Raw genomic sequence first — 16,334 nt, 5'->3', positions numbered from 1 at the left:
CTCGTATCCGGAGGGGCAGGATACTGGGGGGTGGGGGGCCTGCCTCAACTGCCTTCATCTGAACAAGATGTTGCACTTCATCAGTCTGATGAAGGAGCAGACTCATGGAGAGATTTCAAGCCAAGCATGTCAAATGGAAATCAAATGCATGCTTTTGGAAAGCAATAGTAATACAGCAGTACAGGGCAAAGCACTCTAAAGCGCATTAGCAAACAGCCAAAGAGCAAGTCATTTGGGTGAACACACTCAATTTGATTATTTTAGGTAGATAGTGGATAATTTGTCTATGATTAGTATTTGACTAAGAGGGTTTAGGACAGATTTATTTGCAAATGACCCAAAGTCAGACATAAACCAGGGGGAAAGAGGAGCTTTGATTATGGTACTGGATTGAAATCATTGACGTTATTGTCTACAGTGCATCAGACAATGATAGGCAACAAACATGTTTAAAAAATACAAATCATATTTAGTCCATGATCTATGCATCTTACTTGATTAATAGCTCATTTAATACTAGGATGGTATATCATCGTTTAGTAAAGTATAGTGATGTAATACCACAACTCACTAAAACAACATAGTGTTATATGCCTCTCGGGTCATTCTCTTTGTGTTTAATATGCCCATATTTCACAGTGAATTGCCTGCACTCAGTAGTTTTTCCCCTACAGATGTTGCCACACACCTGCAGCTACTGTTTAAGGATGATGTGGCCATGCACTCTCATAGGATCAACGTTTTTCAACTTGAATCTTTTGTTAAATATACTTATATATATATATATATAAATATTCCCTCGAACGCAAACATATCTTAACAACTCATGCTAACTACCACGTCCCAGAGACACCCAGTAGCCTACTCGTGAGCTTAGAATGATAAGGTTCTATCTCCGTTTCGGGCAGTTCAGAGATATTGAGCGTCAAAGTTTTTACATTCCATTATGTTTTGTGAGATGGAACCTTTGTATTTTATGAATTACTAACTCAAAAATGTCAACATTTAAAAAATAACACCACACAGGCATTAATGAACACCTAATGGATCAGATTATGTAACAAAACTCAATTTTGACCAAAATGGAGATAGAACCGTATAATTCTAAGCTCACGTACTGTCTCTGAAGTGAGCGTGAGAGGTGATAGAGCCTTTAGAGCGCATCCCAGAAAGCGGTCCACTGCAGACGCAGTGCCTGAGCGCGGCTGACAGACAGAGGTGCTTGCAGCTTTCTTGCACTTTGTAGATGGGTGAGCTTACTTAGTTCGGATCTCTACACACATCCCGACACCACTCATCATTACGATGGAATCCTCCTAACAGTTGGACATCTTTTCCGCGGACCCTCGTGCAAAAGTCTTGCAGGGCAATGACGTGGAGAGAAGCGGATCTTCTCCTCGGGATATAACTGGGAATGCATGGAGCATGGACATGGTTATGGATGAATCTCACAGCTAAATCCACCATGGCCACACTTCAACCGCATATGGTGGCTGGATTATCTGGATACAATTACCAAAAGTCGGAATAATCTTCTTTTGGGGGGACACACCATGGACACCGCGGAGGTAATGCTCTCTCTCTTGGTGGTCGTGATTATCATAGTGTCGTTGCTGTCCAACGTGCTGGTGCTGATCTGCTTTTTGTACAACCCGGAGATCAGGAGGCAGGTGCCCGGTGTGTTCACCCTCAACCTCACCTTTTGCAACTTGTTGCTGACCGTGTCCAACATGCCACTGACTCTGGTGGGACTGGTCAACCAGGGTCAACCCGGAGGTGAAGGTTTCTGCCAGATGGTGGGCTTTTTTGAGACCTTTCTGACCGCCAATTCGATGCTGAGCATGGCAGCTCTGAGCATCGACAGGTGGATAGCGGTCGTTTTCCCACTGAGGTACCACTCCAAGATGCGCCACAGAGACGCGGCGATCGTCCTGGGGTACACCTGGGTGCACTCCGTCTCCTTCTCCACAGTGGCCGCTTGCCTCTCCTGGGTGGGATATCATCAACTCTACGCCTCATGCACACTATCCGACGTGAGGGCTGTGAACAGTCAGACTCCATTTGTTATCTTTACAGTGTTTTTTCACTCCCTCACTTTTCTCCTGTCTTTTATAGTCTTGTGTGTCACATACCTCAAAGTGCTTAAAGTGGCCAGGTTCCACTGTAAACGGATAGATGTTATCACAATGCAAACGTTAGTGTTGCTCGTTGATATTCACCCAAGGTAAGAGCATGTCTTAGACATTGACTTAAATAAATTGTTCTGTGTGCTGACTGTGCACCTTGCTCTTGGCTCACTGTGGTCAGCGTTTGTGTTGTTAGTTTGGGGTTCACTTGGGGTTCATTATCATTGTTTTTATAGCAACTTTTATTAGCCACTGTTCTTATGTCATTATTACATTTTGTTGCAGTGCACTTCAAGGTTGCATTAAGCCATCCATATGATTTTGAATATCTCACAGTAGGGTGCTTTTGTCTTCCAAGATGTCCATGACTTTCGACAAATCATCAGACTGGACATTATATTTTTGCAGCCAAGCATAATATTCAATCACATTTACAGTACTCTGTATTGGCTAGTGTGTCCTGTTTGTGTGTGTATTTGTAAGTGTATGGTGCTCACCACAGCTTCATCTTGGTCTAACATAGACTTTCATATTTATGATGAATCATCCTCTACAAAGCCAGCCAAAAAGGCAAATAACAATAGGTTTTATGTATACAGGGACCCCGGATATTTAACCCCTCTGATGATCACGCTTGACACACTCTGTACCCTGCCTGAATACAATATTTTATAGCATGCATTATGCTAGTGGCTTTTTATTGGATTGTCAATACCAGTACTACACTATTTAACTATTCATGAGGGGGACAATCTGATATTATTAGAATACTATTTATGTATCCATGCATCCATAATGCATACAGCTTTATTATTAAGCATATAGCATTATTATGTTGTCAATCATCACCTACTCTACACCAGGCCACACAACCATCACACACTGTATGCATGCTAGATATGTCAAGTATGTGTAGTAATGTAGTTATTACCTGTTTATAGAAATATGACTGCATTACACCCATCCATGGGATTGTGTATGATTATGTAGGGAGTAGAGTTAATCAAATATTGATCTATCTGTATATCTGTAAATTCTGGCAAAAGTTGTGCTTACCATTCAGCATATAGTGTGTATAGTAGTAAAATACTGAAGCATCCTTAGTGAGGTACGTACACAACGTCATAACTAAGACGCCCTCACATGGATGCACACAATGGTATACAGGCACACACACGCACATACGCACACACACATACCCACACACACACACGCACGCACGCCCCCACCCCCACTCACACCCACACCCACACCTACACCCACACAGACACACACCCACACCCACACACCCACACCCACACCCACACCCACACCCACACAGACACACACCCACACCCACACACCCCCACCCACACCCACACCCACACCCACCCCCACACCTACACCCACACAGACACAGACACACACCCACACACACCCACACCCCCCCCCCCCCACACACACACACACACACACACACACAGACACACACACACACACACACACACAGACACACACACACACACACACACACACACACACACGCGCACACACACGCACGCACACACAGTCTGTCTTCCTCTGTGTCCACAGCTGTCAATCATGCCGAGCTCATCCAGCTCATCCTAGTGGTAATGTTTGTATGTTGTGCCTGGACAGTGTCCGACAGAGATGTCTGGAGGAGCAGAAGAGGAGACGACAGAGAGCCACCAGGAAGATCAGCACCTTCATCGGCACCTTCATGGTCTGCTTTGCTCCCTACGTGATCACCAGGTGAGCGGAGAGATGCGGGGAGACCCAAAGGGGACTCTCTCTCTGGGCATGACTGACTCATCATAACATAACACATGGCAGGGAGATTCACTGCGGCACAGAGGGTGTATGTCTGTGTGTGTGTCTGTGTGTGTGTGTGTGTGTGTGTGTGTGTGTGTCTGTGTGTGTCTGTGTGTGTGCCCAACCCCCCCCCCCCCCCCATGCAACTCAACGTCCTCCTGCCTATCTCACAAGAACCGTCCAGAGAGTCCAGAGATGAGAGTGGCTGACCTTGTCATAAGTGATATGGCGCTCCTCCGTCTGCTGCATTAGCAGTTTTCCTCGCTGGGTTGTGCAGTGTAGTGTAATAAGCCATTTATAAACCTTCCCATCTCATAAACATAAAACTGTGAGGGTGCAGATGATGTATCAACGTCTGAGTGAAATGCAGGACTAATATCATACTGGTTTTGTTATCTGAACGAAAAAGCACACAGCTTTACCCACAACTTTACAGCATCAATTATTGAAGTGTATATATATCTATATTATATGGGGCTGATGGTAAGAGAATACACAGTGCATTGCCATTTCTTTTGCAAAGTACTTTCTCTGAAAACACTTTATAGTTACAGAACATATGGCAGGGACTATATGGGCTGGTTTTCTAGACCTAGATTATGCCTTGTCCTAGACTCAAATAGATTTTGAATGAAAATCTCCATTGAAAGTGTGATTTAGTCCAGGACTAGGCCGATCTCTCTACTGATGCTCCACTTTGACAGTATGGACTCACGCTCTTACAGCATGTGTACAGTGCATAATGACTCCACATCCTGTCACTTATGGCTGGCAATTTAGCGATTAATAGCACACCATGCAATTTTAGATAGAGGATATTGTGTAAAAGCAATACAGTAAAGTACCTTACAGTACTGACCTCCCAGCTGACTCTCAACACTTTGAAGTGAGCAGGCTTCTATAGTCATGTGTTTCAGGCATGACTCTTTTTTTTTTTTTGACACAGCATGATGTTGGGTCTGTTGGTCCATACTGTAGACAGTGTTTATGTGCAGAGAACGCTTGACTGGTCAGTGTGTAGTAGTAATGGAGGAGCAATAATAATGGGAAGTGCAGGCATTATGCTCAGGCTTCGGGTTGCACAGGGAAGTTGACAGGTGAACAGTTAAGCAGCTCTCATCATTTAGAGATTCTATCGGCCCTCTCACGCAACTGATAAGCCGTGTATATTCCTTTTTTTGACAAAACTCCAATATCGGTATCAGCATTATTTAAAAAAACGAACACAACATATACAAATAGGCCACAACAACTCCACAGAAAAATTACAATAAAAAAACAAAAAAACAATGATCTTTTGACATAATTGCCTTTTATCTCCAGTTCAAAGACAGAGATTTCTTTCCTTGTTTCCGTGGTCTGGAGTCACACAGTGTATCCAGTTATAACCCGAATTAATTGGATTGTTGCTGACTTTTCCGAACACTCAGATTCTCGCTTTCTGTTCCCACTGGGTCTGACTTCCACTTTTCTGACAGAAAAAAAAATCTGCTGTGCTGGAAATGGTTGCAACTAAAAAATGAGGAAAAGAAATCTCTGGGTGGGAGAAACACTGACTCATGTCAACAGAATAGATTGGATAGAGAATAGGAAACGTTGCTACGCATTGTTTCACATCTGACAGCGAGCTGCTTTATATTGTATGTCGTGGGTTAGTGGCTTGACTTCACAGTGCTGTGCACAGCGGACTGTCATGTACAACAGCAAGGAACGACACACCGCAAGACCTCTCGCAATGGGAGAGTTAATGGTACACTAGTCTTTTAACAGCCTTGTCGATTCTCTTGCCTTAGCTGGACATAACTTGAATACTAATAACATACATACATACACTATAGCGTTGAAGGAGCCTGTTCTCAAAATGTACTCTTCCCGTCACATTTTAATGTGGTCATGCAGATAAAGAGAGTTAGGGCTGATATGAATGCACTATGGCACAGGCAGGGAGCCGCGTCCATACATTTGCATGACCAGAGCCTTTTGTTTAAGGTCTACTGTGGACATAATGTAGTTAATTGCTCTCTTTGTTGCTCTCTCTCTCTCTCTCTCTCACTTGCTCTCTCTCTCTCTCTCTCTCTCTCTGCTCTGTCTCTTCCTCCGTTTGCTTGCCTGCAGGATCCTGGAGTTATTTCCTGCAGTGCCTATCCACCATCACTGGGGAATAGTCTCCAAGTGCTTGGCCTACAGCAAGGCGGCCTGCGACCCCTTTGTGTACTCTCTGCTCCGCCATCAGTACAGGAAGACATGCCGGGACATCATCAACAGGCTGCTGAAACGCAGTTCTCTGAACGCTTCCGGACGGAGCCATGAGAACAGAGGGAACAACATCGTGCAGACTGCAGAGTGAGGGGAGTGTCTTAGGGGAGATGTCCTATTGTGAGATGTTAGGAACAACAGGAAGCTGAGAGCTGAGGGTGTTCCTCAGAGAGTCCGCTTGAACATTTTTAACCTCGTGCCCAGGATTGGCCGGTTCACAAGATTGGAGCTGATTGCCGGTGTCAGCATAGAGCTGCGAGAGGACAGGACCTCATCATCTGACTGATCACATTTGGTTTTGTTCACTTGGAAGTTGAAGTTCTGGATATTAGTCAGCTGTATTTCTGCGCCCATCCTGTCAGAACACATACCGGAGCCCCACAGCTGCTCAGTGCGCCGAAGTTGTTGTCGTGAAGATGAGCGATCCCGTTAGACTCCTCCACCTCTTGATGTGACTCAGCAAGGCAGATTTATTCCTCCTAAAAGCAGATGAAGAGCTCATTGGCTAATGTCAGGTGTTAGTTGTTTACACTGACAACTGTTCTCTTTCACGACATTTCTATGCTTTCACATTACAGTACCTTCATATGTATGTAGACCACTTCTAGAAAGGCTGGGAGTATATTTATTTTGTGCACTGTGTTCACGGGTAATAAGTAACTGTTGTGATGTTGAAATGTAGCAAAATAGCTCAATCCAAACGCGGCACAAAAGGAGCTGAGAAAAGAGATGCATAAAGGGCTCTGCACACAGCGTGCAATTTCTGTTGCGTGTCAACATTCCATTTTGAAGTTTGAATGGAAGTCTATGAGAACATCGCATTTCAACACACACGGCCCCGATTTTAATCGCATGGCGAAAATTCGATTCCATTCATTTTGAATGGGACAAAGCACACGGCGTGCGAGTTTTGTCGCACTGTCAAATTTGTGCTTTTTCCCATTCAAAATGAATGGAATCGAATTTTCGCCGTGCGATTAAAATCGGGGCCGTGTGTGTTGAAATGCGATGTTCTCATAGACTTCCATTCAAACTTCAAAATGGAATGTTGACGCGCAACAGAAATCGAAATCGCACGCTGTGTGCATTGGCCTTTACAGTAATGGAAATATGATACAGGAAAAATATTGAGGCTTCTTACTTGACAGGCTCAGGAATTTAACTCTCAACATGATACAATCAAGGGTTTGTTGCTCAAGGGGCATAAGTGACATTTTCTAAATGTTACAGGAGAGCCAAAAATGTAACTGGGAATGGAAGACCTAATGTTTATAATTAAAAAAGGTTGTTTGTTTTATTAAAGCCATTAATGTTTTAATTAATTAGATTTCAGTTGAAATATAAAAAGAAATCTATAATGAAAAACATATAAAACATACTTAAAAAGGCATATAAAGGCCTTTTTAAGTATGTTTGATATGTTTTTCATATATATATATACACACTATATGGACAAAAGTATTGGGACACCTGAACATCACAACCTTCTCATTCCAAAACCATGGGCATTAATATGGAGTTGGTCCCACCTTTGCTGCTATAACAGCTTCCACTCTTCTGGGAAGTCATTCTACTAGATTTTAGGTTGCAGGGATTTTCTCCCATTCAGCCACAAGAGCATTAATGGGGTCGGGCACTGGTGTTGGGTGAGAAGGACTGGCTCGCAGTCGGCGTTCCAATTCATCTCAAAGGTGTTGATGGGGCTGAGGTCAGAGCTCTGTGTGCAGGCCAGTCAAGTTCTCCCAGATCAAACTCGGCAAACCATGTCATTATGGACCTCACTTTGTGTATGAGGGCATTGTCATGTTGAAACTGGAAAGGGCCTTCCCCAAACTGTTGCCATAAAGTTGGAAGCATACAGTTCTCTAGAATCGCATTGTATGCTGTAGCATTAAGATTTAGTTCACTGGAACTAAGGGGCCTAGCCCAAACCATGAAAACAGCCCCAGACGATAATTGTGCCCACATTACTTTTGTCCATATAGTGGATATATTATATGTACACCTTTTGCACATACAGAAAAAACAAGTTAATTCTTAACATAGGGCTTGTTAATACACGTATGCTAATATGCCATCAGACTGAAGTCATTTGGGTTGTAATCTGGCCCACCAGACCTCCTTTCTTATTAGCCTGGGAACACGGTTTATTCTGTTGCAGTTGGGTCTTTGTATATTACCGTACAATGATTTTTAGGATTTCAGTCAGGTCCTTTTGCCATTAGATAGTCATCATAGGAGCTGTCTATTGATTCCAAAATGTCACTTACTTGCACTCCAAACTCCTGGAATTCTAATGTCTTTGTCTCACCTTCGATTCATAGTCTCGTTAACTTGTCTTTCATATACTGTAAGCCTCGCTTCACAGTTCGAGGGGCTTACTGACTTACTTACTAAAACTTACACTTTGAAGTAACAGAAGGCATTCACGCTCTGGGACCTTTTCTTTTCCTCTCATATTTTAAGTTTTTTTGTTTTTTTAGCTTTTATATATGTGTTTTGTTAGCCCAACGGAAGTCCTTGCCTGCTAGCCAAGTACAATTTTAATGAGAAAGTGCGCCTCAGTTGGGATTGCTAGCAGTGCTGCTGTTGTGAGTGAGTGACGTCTGCCCCTCAGGTTGGGTGATCAAGTGTAGCAAATTGACAGTGCTTGCCTCGGCTTGGACTCCATCGAGAGAACCCCCACCCCCCTCCTCTCTTCTGCCAGACTGACAATCACAATCAACTTAAGCATAATGGTACAATTAAAAATATATAATGACATACAGCACTACACAAGTTAATGATGAGAAAAGTACTGGCTGCAATTAGAATTAGAATCAGTCCAGTTATGAAAACATAATCTCTATCCTTGTGCTTGCTCCCATACCACCGCCTATATACGTGCCAGCATACCTGCAATGACAATTCGATTGGAATAATGTGATTATTTGACAGAAAAATATATTAGCAAAACCATGTAGCAGCCCACATAAGCACAGTACAATAAGCAACAGTTACTGTATATCAGCAACACCTCCTACTCCCAGAGTTATACTTAATATAGACATAATCAGACTACAGGCTTCATCCTGAGGGATTACCTGTTACCTGAAAAGATATAATTAGTAAGATGATAGAGCGGAGTCCTACACATTCTATTTGTTGTTATCACTGTTTGTTTTGTTTTCTGTATCAGAAGTAAGGCGACTCTGTATCAGAGGGCTTATTGTGTGCACCCAACATATTCCAGGGTTGGCATAAACAGACGTGGGTGTTTCATGTAGCTACAGAAAAGGCTATAGACATACTGTACTGTCTACTGCTTATATATCTACCTGATTTTTGATCGTAAGATTTTGGCCGGGGAAATGCAATCTGCTTTTGGTAATTAGCACATGAATCTGAAGTGTATTTGGATTGACATGTCCACAAACTGCACACAGTGAGATTTCTATGGGAAAAGATGCAGAGTGCCAAAGTAATATACATTAGGTTCTGTAAGCCAAAAACACAGAAGCTCTGATTCATTAGCTGAAGACATAATGAAACCTGGCATCAGAAATGTGTTACTTGAACATTTAACGAGGAAAATGCTGACAGAATTAATTTCCACCCAATTTGATGATAGATTTGTGGTCTGTAAATGGTTGACTCTGTATATTTTCTAATTTAAAAATATATATATTTAAAACTTGTGTCATCTAAAAGCAGAGAGGAACAATCGGTAGTGGAATTCGACCGTGAGAGCTAATACTCCCTCTCATTATGAAAATGAAAAACGTGATATATAGCACACTATTATGATTGTTCTCTATGTTACTGTATGCTTAATATTACGTAAAGATTTTTTAGGATTTTGAAGTGATTATGATTATCATTGAGTATTGCAATTATTGTGATTGAGCTAGTTGTTTGTTAGACTGCACAGAACTGTATGAGACTCCTTCATGTCAATGCCTTAAACTTATGATGGTATCATTTCTGTAATATAATAAATCCCCTCTCAGCAAGGGATCTATTTTAGAGATTTAAATAATTATAGAAAATGAACTGAAAGATTGGGAATAGATAGTCTGTCATTGCCTTATTAGTTCTTATTCATTTACATCCTACAGTATACAGTATGATCCTACAGTGGCATATTAAATCCTCCTTTTGCTTATAATGGTGGTTCCTCGCTGATGTTTTGCACTGATATAGAATAGAATTGTCTTTCACTTGAATGATGAATATGAATACAGTATGTTTATGTGTTAGTTGGTGATATAAAGCTCTGCAAAAGTTTAATACATGAAAAAAAATATATCCACAGAAAGATTTAGATTGTTAAAACTGTGTTTAAAAAAAGTATTTTTGTGTCATTTGATACCTGTTATTTATGCTAATACCTTGTTGAAGTGTACCAGAATTTGCTGATTAAAATGCAAGTAATGGGTTGTAAGCGTAATATATGAATAGTTTGACACTGAATTGAGTGAACTATACCTCATTTTATCACTGTTGTGGATTGCTTCAAAGTACTTTGGAATCAATTCAAGAACGTTTTTATGTACCTCCTTACTTGTGTGATCTTTTGGAAACTGGAACTTTTCTTTTTTTGATTGGCACCTACAGTGGGAGAAATAAGTACATGTATTTCCAATGAGCCTATTCAAGTGACATTCGCACCAGACTTTGCTATTAACTCAAACAATCTAGACAAAAAATATAAGCATTAAAGTCCATATGTAAATAAAGTTATGTGTAATAAAGTGGAATGAAACAGGAAAAAAGTATTGAACACACTAACTGAAATTAATTCAATACTTAGTGGAAAAGCCTTTGTTTGTAATGACAGCTTCAAGCACTTTCTGTATGAAGTAACTAATCGCTCGCAGTATTCAGGTGTGATTTTGTCCCATTCCTCTACACAGATTGTCTTTAAATCTTGAAGATTACAGGGGGCCCTCTTCAGATGCTTTCACAATGATCAAGTCAGGTGATTGACTGGGCCATTCCAACAAGTTGATTTTCTTACTCTGAAACCAATTGCGAGTTTCCTTTGCTGTATGCTTTGGATCGTTGTCCTGCTGGAAGGTCCACCCACGTCTCATCCTCAGCATCCTGGTGGATGGCAGCAGGTTCATCTCAAGAATCTCTCTGTACATGGCTCCATTCATTGTTCCTTCAATGATATGAAGTCTGCCAGTACCACGAGAGGAGAAACAGCCCCACACCATGAAACTTCCACCTCCAAACTATACCACTGTTGGTATAGTGTTATTCGGGTGATGTGCAGTGCCATTTCTCCTCCAAACATGGTGTGTTGTGTGACAGCCAAAAAGTAAAATGTTGGTCTCATCTGACCAGAGTACATGCTCCCAGTAGTTCACTGGCTTGTCCAAATGTTGTTTGTAAAACCTTAAATGAGCTTCAACATGTCTTTTTTTCAGTAGAGTCTTGTGGGCTGAGCGTGCACAGAGGTCATGGCGGTGGAGTGCATTGCCTACTGTCCTTTCTGTCACAGTTGTTTCTGCTGCCTCCAAGTCTTTCTGGAGCTCTTTCCTAGTGGTCCTTGGCTCTTTGGCTACTCTTCTAAGTATCCTTCTGTTGTGAAAGTTGTGAAATATGTCTGTAGCCAATCCCATTTTCATGTTTTGCAACAATCTGGTTGCAAAGGTCTTAAGACAGCTCTTTGCTTTTACCCAACATTAGATTGTTGTGTGGCACCTTGTTAACAAAAAAAACAAAAACTTTTATAGCCCATCGCTATATCCTTACCCAGTTGACATTAATTAGCACAGATTGGAGGTAGAGTTGCCTCCTAATCAGTTCTTTTTTCTAACTTTAACTTTAGTTTAAGTAGCTTTTTCTTAGTGTGTTCAACCCTTTTTTTCCTGTTTCATTCCACTTTATTACACATAACTTTATTTACATATTGACTTTAAGGTTTAGATTTTTTTGTTTGGATTGTTTGAGTTAATACCAAAGTCTGGTGCAAATTTCACTTGAATAGGCTCATTGGAAAACATTTACTGGACAAAATGTTGATGTGTTCAATACTTATTTCCCTCATTGCATGATGATGATGATGATGATGATGATGATGTTAGTAATGCTCCTGCTGATGTTGATTAAGATGACGACGATGAAAAAGATGATGATGATAACGATGACGATGATGATGATGATGATAATGATGATGGTGACAATGATGACAATGATAATGATGAAGATGATGTGGATGTTGCTGCTACTACTGCTTTTGACGATGATGATGATGATGATGATGATGATGATGATGACTTAGGTAGGCTGCTGTTCTTCTCTTGCCAAAGTGGCCAATGCTGTCTTTATTACTACACATGTGGAGCTTACAGCCAGCCAGTCCATTACATGAATGCCACTCTCTAAACTAGTCTATATCCAGTTTCACTGACTGTTGATAATGCTGTTTATTTGTTGGAATAAATTCCAGAAGAAAGTTGTAACGAGAGTCTGACACACTTTATTAGTCTAGTAAACACAGTGGTTAGCCTTCCCACAGTTCAATGAAATGCGGCTGAATTGTATGTAATGTGCAGGCTGGATTGTACTATTCAGCATAATACAGAACTGTGGATTTAGTAGATTGCCCTGCTAGTGCCTATTGATACAAATCTTGTTTATTGTTGGAGTAATTCACCTTTATTTCAACGCCCTTCTTCTCACTATCGTTGATAGATTCAGGAACAAACACAGCAAACACGAATCAACGTGGGACACAGATAGAGAGGGAGAGAGAGGGGGGGAGAGAGAGAGAGAAAAAGAGAGGAAAGGACATGGTTAAGGCCTTGGCCTTAACAGCACAGCAATTTGAATCGTCTGCCACCTGCAGACCCTCCTCTGTGCTGAGGGAAGGGCTTCCTGTTCACACCGCGGTGTTGGTGGTAATGGGACGGCAACATTGAGTGCAGAAACCCCAGCTGTAAATGACTGCGAGTCCAAACACTGATTCACACCCCAGGAGCTGGAGATTGCCTTCAGGTGGTACTGTAGGGCAAGGCTTAATCATGGCTGAGAGACTACTTACACTTCGCCCACTGTCTGTGTCAGTCTCCAGTTCTCGAGGCACACACACACACGCATTTGTTAGTCCCGCTGTGCTAAACCAAGCAAGCAATCAGGGTTTGAAAGAGTGCAAAACAGTGTGGTGGATGTCGTTTTTCTGTTCGGGGGCCTCTTCATGATGATCAAGTTTTGATTAAGAAAGCGCCGGGTAGGTGTCCTCCATTACGTTTGTGCTGTTCACCCGTTGGTTGTGCTTGTCACAAGCAGAACACTTCCATTCTGAACTTGATACACTGTCATTTCAAACTAAGGAAAAGGTTTTGCTTGTGTATTGTATTGTATACAAGTATACTAATATTTATAGACCTGTGCTGTATACAATGTATGCCAGACGATATATAATAATGTAACACTAATATTCTTGCCTAAAACAAGTATTCAAATGAGTACTGCAAGGATGGGAATTTGAATTGTTGCCTCCTCCTGGGCCTGTCTGTATTTCATCAGTGTTTATCCAGCGCTGACAGTAAATGCCTCCAGAGGTTGGGCAACAGCTTTCCCCATAGCATCGCTTCATTTACTTCATCTGTCAATTCCTCCTTTGATGTCCGTCAGAGTCAGCTGAAGGGTCGAGGAGTCTAAACTAGGTGTTATCAGTGCACGAATGAATGTTTGTTCAGAGCAGCGGTTGAGAGAGAGGTTAAGAGGGTTGTTTACGGATGTGCTGTGCCTCTCACGCGTGTGATATCCAGGCAGACATGCTCTCTCTCTCTCTCTCTCACTTCAAAGGTTGGACGGACTTCTGAGGAAGCGCTGGCCTTTGAACCGCTGCCGGGGTCAGATGGTTGCCTGTGTCTTCCCACACATCTGCATGGAATCACAGCTGCAGGACAGGGAAGGAGCAAGAGCTGGAGACTCGACGTCCACCACACGCCATTACATCCTGCTCGATCCCCCCCCTCACTTATCTGCCCAGCAGACGGTTGATGATAACGTCCAGAATCCACCGAATACAGAATGATCTTGCTATTACAGTATATTAGCCCTGTTGTGGGGTGAAGGGACGTGTACATTATGTAGCGAAGAGGAAACTGTGTAGTTAAGGTATTTGAGACAATAATGGTTTTCATTATACACATGAAACTGTGTTTCTTGAATTAGTTCTTCGAGGCAGGTCACTTCAGTAAGACTTTTTAGAAAGGATTTAAAATCGATGTTTGTGTTGTATACTGAGTATACAGCATGTACTGTCTGGTGCGTTAGGAAATCAGCCTTAACGTGAGACTGGCTTGAGACAGGAAAACAGGGAAGTAATTGGTTACACACTCCCTCTAATATCTTTATTTAATTTTCTGTGTGCCTCTGAAATGATAACAGGTGTACGGCCCGCCGTCAATAACCTATGGAGGGGGGCAGTGGAGGAGGCGAAAGTTGAGGGTTTTCTGTGATTGCAGGTTGGAGAGAGATGAAGGTTTGCCTTCAGGGGTGAGCTGCTAGGCAATCAGACGTAACAGCAGCACAAGTGGAAGACTTTAGTAATTAGAGCCATCCCTTCCAGACATTTACCAGATATGAGCTAACTGAGCTAATGTTTGTTGCTGATTAAATGTAACTTTAGGGATACATGGAAATAGATTAAGCTTTCTATTAGAGATGATAAATTAAAGGTCTTTGATGTTTGAAAATAAATGCTAAGTTAATGCATCGATCAAGAGAATTGTCTGCAATGTAAGAGATTGACAGAATTACATAAATGGGGACTTAATTCTTGAGCTGCAATGAACAATAATGTTTAACAGATCTTAAAAGACGTTCCAAAGTTCACAGACAACAACAGTTGCTTGAACAGTTGCTATTTTTTTTTTTTTTTTTTTTTACAAACATTTCCAAAGGCCTAGATTGTGCAATAGGGCTCAAGAAAGGATTGTGAACTTTGTCGACTGTGAAGTAATCTTTCAGTTATTACTTCTGCTCAGAGCACAGATAAATAGCTGTAAGGTGTATAGTAGACCTGTAAGATAGAGGAGAAAACCAGTCAAACCATGAGAGAACTTTGACAAGAGTGAGATGTCCAGGTGCATTTTCACAAAAAGTCATGTCCTTTCCACATCATCTGTGATTCAACCACTACGCATGAGTTTTCATCAGGTCATGAGTTTTAGGTTTACATAATTGACTGAAAAAACTTTCCAGAGCAAAATGTTCTCATGCCATGCTTGTGAGAGAATAGTATCAGGGAGAGTTCATAAACACATTCATGAAGCATTTCAAATATAGTTTTATTAAATTATTTCTGAATGCAGAAAAGTAACATTGGAGTGCATTATCATAAAAAATAACCGAGCTTTTTCTACATTCAAAATATAAGCATCATCCATCCCGAAGCATTCATTCAAAGATAATGCTTGCAAGGACGAAGCTTGTACACTTGTGTATACTTGTTGGTAGGTAAGCTTATTATTATAGCTTCAGTACTGGTATTGCATGAGTTAGTACAGATAAACATGATGATATAGACAATACCGTCAATACAGTATCTCCAGCTTCTCATTAACAATGAGAGAAACAATGTATCTGGCAACACACATTTTTAATTTGTGATACCATATAGAGCAAGGTCCAAAAAGAGCACTTTATTCAAAGTTTCCATGTAGCCAACATTCGATTTTTTTATTTTTTTAATATTTCCATGTTTGTAGGAATTTAACTGCTAGGGTCAAGACACAAACTTGAATCCACTCAAGACATACTGTAATGCTTTGAGATGTGGAGTGTACCGCAACTGTTACCATGATGACTCAGAATAAAGAAACAATTGTAGAAAACAATTTTCAACGTGAGTTGAAAAGTACCAAGCATTTAATGAGAGCTTATGTCATTGTTGAAAGAATAAAACCCTGTTTTAAGCAAAAACCCATCACTCCAAAACCTCCATTCCTGCCTTCTCATCTTAGCACTTCCACCGACACTGCAAGGTGGTAACAAAGTTCCAAAGAAAGGTAGGAAGGAGTCATGATCAAAGCAGAGTTTGTTCTGAGCAGAAAATAGATTTGGATCACAACAGAGGACGAGAGAGAGAGAAGGAGAGAGAGAGAGAGAGGGAGAGAGAGAGAGTCCCCCCCCCCCCAA

At 41.4% G+C, this 16,334-nt stretch overlaps 1 protein-coding gene across 1 annotated transcript; it reads left to right on the top strand.

The window, feature by feature from the left end:
- Positions 1–1,553: 1,553 nt before the first annotated feature.
- On the top strand, positions 1,554–6,285 carry LOC308167279 (G-protein coupled receptor 26-like; the record flags this gene model as incomplete). Its single annotated transcript, XM_080541667.1, has 3 exons — positions 1,554–2,224; positions 3,765–3,878; positions 6,054–6,285. 3 exons carry the CDS (start codon positions 1,554–1,556, stop codon positions 6,283–6,285), a joined length of 1,017 nt encoding a protein of 338 aa, XP_080397793.1.
- Between the last annotated feature and the right edge of the window lie 10,049 nt (positions 6,286–16,334).

This window comes from Nansenia antarctica (genome assembly GCF_963989245.1).
Source record: "Nansenia antarctica genome assembly, chromosome: 11".
Taxonomy (NCBI): domain Eukaryota; kingdom Metazoa; phylum Chordata; class Actinopteri; order Argentiniformes; family Microstomatidae; genus Nansenia; species Nansenia antarctica.
This window is presented reverse-complemented; position numbering and strand designations above follow the sequence as displayed.